Here is a 5,000-nt window from a genome sequence, read left to right as displayed (position 1 = left end):
TATGTATATATATATATATATATATATATATATATAATATTAAAATAGAGTTACTGTCCCGAATTGCACGAAAACGGTAACTATATCCACATTTTTTAAAACAAAGATACTGTACCATATTTATTTATATGATGGTGTGAGTTGGAAACAGAACTAACTGTGCGGCCTGGCAACAGTTAACGAGTCAAAAGATAACATCACTTACTTTCGAAAATTGACGAAAACATTGTCCTGTATGATCACCACCGCTTCCTGTACACTTTGAATTGCTCTGCTGCACACACAGCCCCTCTTCCTGTGGCCGCGCACGCACACACACGCACACACAAAACCACGTACACAGCCCAGGCCTGGCGTCGACTAAGTGTGCCTATCTCTGATCTTTGAGAAGTTTGTATCGATGGAGAGGTTGGGGGAGATTAAAACTTGCGTAACTCCAGATTCGTTTGGAGGTCGGTCGGTCTCAGCCTCATGAAAGGTAACAAACATAACGACGACGTCGACAACGACGACGACGGGCGACACCGCAGACGCGAGCACTAGAACACATTTTCAAGAAGAAATCAAGAACGGGGAAGACTACACTGTTCTTCCTGCTTCCCTCGTCCTCCTCCTCCTCCTCCTCGTTTCCTCTGAGAAAGAACATAGGCCTACCTGGTACAAAAGGGAGAAGAAGAAGAGAAGATGGAGTGGAAGACTTGTGACCAGTGGACCGAGACTGATTATTCGGTTCCTTCATAGGTAGAGATTAAAGTTTGATTGTCCACAGGTATGACGTCATTTATCTCGAAGGGCGGATGGCAACTCAGGTGAAGTTTACTTCGGGAAGAGTTTTCGTTCTACGCGAATTTTTATTGGAGACGCCAATTCGCGAACCAATTAAAAAATCCACTAAACATCTTTATATAATGAAAAAAACTCAGATAACCAAAGGAGATAGAAAAAATAATAATAAGCCTTTAATTGAGAAACATTATTAGATATTTTGAATAATATTTGGTTAAAGACTTCTGTTGTTTTCGAAAGCGAGGTCGACCCAGGTCGAGGTCGGGTCACTGGCACTCTCAGGGCCATCCAGGACAAGCAGTAGTGCCTGGTGGGTGGCACGAGGCCATATTAACGAGTGTTTACAAAACATAACGAGCGTGTTCTCGCCCTTGCAGTGCCGCGTTGTATAGCTTACGTCCTGGTAAGGCCCCAGTCATATATAGGAGCACTTCACACGTGTACGTGTTCGTTTGTGGACGTGTGTTTTTGTATGTTTACGTGTGTGTGTGTATACGTGTGTGTGTGTGTATACGTGTGTGTGCGTGTATGTGTGTGTGTGTGTGTATAAGTGTGTGTGCATGTACGTGTGTGTTTTTGTGTATGCTTACGTTTGTGTGTGTGTGTATGTGCGTGTACGTGTGTGTGTATACGTGTGTGCGTGTAAGTGTGTGTTTGTGTACGTGTGTGTTTATGTGTGTGTATGTATACGTGTGTGTGTGTTTGTATATATGTATGTATGTATGTCTGCGTGTGTATTCAACTAAAAACACCGAATTTACATGCAAAAGAAATAACTATCAATTGAAAAATTGTTCTTCAAATTAAAACTACCGAACTATGATTTAGGTAAGCGAACATCAAATTAAAATCAAACTTACACAAAATAATTCAATACAAATTTCAGATGTGGCATTCTTCTGAAAATGAACATGAATTTGAAACTTCAAAGGATTACAAAAGAGCATGCCGACAGAAGACCTTTTGGTCCATAGCTAGGTCGGATAAAAAAAAAAAAAAAAAAAAAAAAAAAAAAAAAATATATATATATATATATATATATATATATATATATATATATATAATGATAGATAAAGAAATAGGCAAAGTTCAGTAATGAACAAACAGGTAAATAATAATAAGTAAATAAATAGTAAATAATAATGAATCGACAGATAATAATAAATGATAATCAAGGAAATTATAAAGAAACAGACAAATGATAACAAACAAATAAATAACAAAATAATGGCTGGCATTGCAGCATCTTGCCTTGGCGTTTAACCTAAACTTATCTTAAAGTTTCGAACTGAGGTACATTGCACTGCCTCGGCACGAAGTTTGTTCTATTCATTAACCACAGGGTTGGCGAAGTTGTTTCTACCCACTTCCAAATTAAATCTATTTCCTAACAGTTTGGGACCATTGTTCCTTGTCGGATTCTCATTCAGTATGAAAAATTTGTCATTTTTTATGTCTTAAAGACCTGTATCAAGTCCCCTCTGAGTCAACGCTTATTTAGGGAAAACAGATTCATATGTTTTATTCGGTTTTCGTATGATTTATTATTGATATTTGGATTCAATTTTGTGGCTCGCCGTTGTACTTTTTCCAGTGTCTTTTTCCAATGCCGCTGTACTTTTTCCAATGTCTTTAATGAAATTTGGTGACCATACGGAAACAACATATTCCAAATGTGGACGAACTAACGATTCATATAGCTTGTTAATGAGAGATAGACTTTTGAAGTCAAAAGATCGCGCAATCAGTCCTAGAATCGTATTTCCTTTCTCAGAGGCTGAAATACACTGCTTAGATGATTTGAGATCATTACTGATAATTACCCCGAGATTGTTTTCACTCTCCACTTTTGTTAACGAATTTCCAAATAATTTGTAATTGTACTTACTCTAATTTTTACCTATGTGCATAACCTTCCATTTGTGTTAAATTTCATTAGTCACTTCTCAGACCATTGCTGTAGTTTATCTAAATCTTCTTGAATATCTAATTGGTTTAAGTGATTATTTGCCATTCCGCACAGTATTGTATCATCAGCAAATTTGGAGACAATATATTTCAATTCGTGGTCTATATCATTTATGTATACTATGAATAAAAGTGGCCCAAGAACGGAACCCTGAAGAACTCCATTCGTACTGTTTTTCCATCTAAAAGTTTTGCCATTTAGAACAACTCTGTTTTCGATCGTTCAACCAATTACTAGTCCAACTTAATAGGCTACCACTTATTCCGTGTGAAGCTGATTTAGTAAGTAGTCTTTCGTGTGGAACGGTATCAAAAGCTTTTGCAAAGTTTAGATATATTAAATCTGTATTGTTTCTTTTGTCGTAATTCGAGACGACTGTGTCATAGAATTCGAGTAAGTTATTCACGCAAGAACGTTTCGTCTGAAACCGTGCTGACTATCATTTATCAAACAGTTACTTTCTAAATGATGTTCGATAGCATCTCTGATGATAGTTTCCATAATTTTTCCTGGGATCGAAGTCAAGCTTATAGGCCTGTAGTTATTTGGTTTCTTTTTGTCACCTTTTTGAATATGGGATTAACGTTAGCTAGCTTCCATTCTCTTGGGACATCTCCGGATATGATGGATTTCTTGAAAATAATTTCTAATGGAACAACAATCTCATTTATCACTTCCTTTAAAATTCTTGGATGCCAACCGTCAGGCCGTGGTGTTTTATTATCTTTGACTTTTTTTCTATACACCTTTTATTTATTTATTTTTCTTATATATATTTACCGTAGTAAGTTCACCCTAGACTTCTCACAGGTTTCAGTTCGGAGTTCAGTTTGAGGTGTTTCATTTACGAATACTGAGCTAAAATACTTGTTTGAAATATCACACAATCCTTCGTTTGAATACTCAAGTTGACCGTCAGCAGACAATAGTGGACCAATGTGATTCCTAATAACATTTATATCTCTAATGTAACAATAGAATTCTTTGGGACTCTCTTTGGATTTATCAGCGATATTCATTTCATATAGTCGTTTTCGTTTTTAATGTCTTTTTTTAAATCTCTGTATTATTACATAACTTTGATAGTCATTAGGTGCACCCGAGCACTTGTATTTCTTATAAGCCTGTCTCTTCATAGTAACTTGAAATTTTGTTTTTAAGTTAGCTGGATATGATTTGAAATAATCCAATTCGATTTAGAATAACATTCACATGTGTGTATATACTGTATGTGTGTACGTACGTTTGTGTTTGTGTGCATGAGTGTACATTTGTGTGTGTGTGCATGTGTGTACGTTTGTGTGTGCATGTGTGTACGTTTGTGTGTGCATGTGTGTACGGTTGTGTGTGTATGTGTGTCCATGTGTATACGTTTGTGTGTGTATACTGTATTTCGCTATATTGCAATACACACCCACACGCCCACTATGGGCGTGCAGTACTCGCTTGTAGTGGCTGGAGTAGAACCTACCGCGCCCCTTCAATGAGACCACTTCCTCCGGGCGGCGGCAGCTCCCCCCCCCCCTCAGCCCCCGTCGACGCCGGTGCGAGTGCCCTGCGTTTATGCAGTCTTCCTGATGGGATTATACACACACGAACACATAACACACTCACACGCGTACATACGCATAAGCACATTCACATAACACGCATGCGTACATGTAAACACACACACGCGCGTGCACATCCCCGCACACACGTACACTTATACAAGCTCTCACAAATGTTATAGACAACTTGGCCCTCCCCAGTATGTGGATACATAAGTACTCCATTCACATATGTCTATAGTTTGATATGTATGTGCATATGCATGTGTGAATAAGTAATCGACTCTCCTTCGTAGGACTTGCCGTGGTGATCTTCCAAATTTTTATTTATCTATTTGTTTATTTGATTCATTTCTATTTAACTTTCATGTATGTAGAAATATTAATGATAAATGTAAGTGCTAATACAAATCTCATTTATGATCGTCATAGTAAGTATGCGTATGTAATAGATTGTGCGTACGTTTTGAAATTCGCCCTTGAACTGAATTCCTGGCCAGCAGGAAGACATCAACTTCCACTCATGTCGACTCTCCCGCCAAAGGCCGCTCGTGAGTTTGGCGCCAACACTGCACGTTCATAAATTCTTCATAAATTCCTCGTACAGATGGCGTTCATCGGTCAAATCACATGGCCCAATCATAGAACAAAATTTCTGGTAATCTTTCAAAATTATGATAATGGAAAAAAGTAGG

At 37.8% G+C, this 5,000-nt stretch overlaps 1 protein-coding gene across 4 annotated transcripts in view; it reads right to left on the bottom strand.

The window, feature by feature from the left end:
• LOC143028624 (17-beta-hydroxysteroid dehydrogenase 13-like) overlaps positions 1 to 5,000 on the bottom strand; it is a 174,968-nt gene that overhangs the window by 29,487 nt on the left and 140,481 nt on the right. For 2 of the 4 annotated variants that reach the window (XM_076191012.1, XM_076191013.1), the window contains exon 1: positions 655 to 748. The exons of 1 other annotated variant lie outside the window; for it this stretch is intronic. In XM_076191012.1, coding sequence (XP_076047127.1) covers positions 655 to 739 — 85 coding nt within the window. In that variant the 5' untranslated portion in view covers positions 740 to 748. Of the gene's footprint in view, positions 1 to 205; positions 477 to 654; positions 749 to 5,000 lie in introns of those variants that run through there. One more of the 4 variants, XM_076191014.1, reaches the window with a different exon arrangement.

The sequence above is a fragment of the Oratosquilla oratoria genome, chromosome 9, assembly GCF_046742065.1.
Source record: "Oratosquilla oratoria isolate Oo_2021 chromosome 9, ASM4674206v1, whole genome shotgun sequence".
NCBI classification, from domain to species: Eukaryota; Metazoa; Arthropoda; class Malacostraca; order Stomatopoda; family Squillidae; genus Oratosquilla; species Oratosquilla oratoria.
Note: the sequence above shows the minus strand (reverse complement) of the source record. Positions and strands in the feature narration are given on the sequence as shown.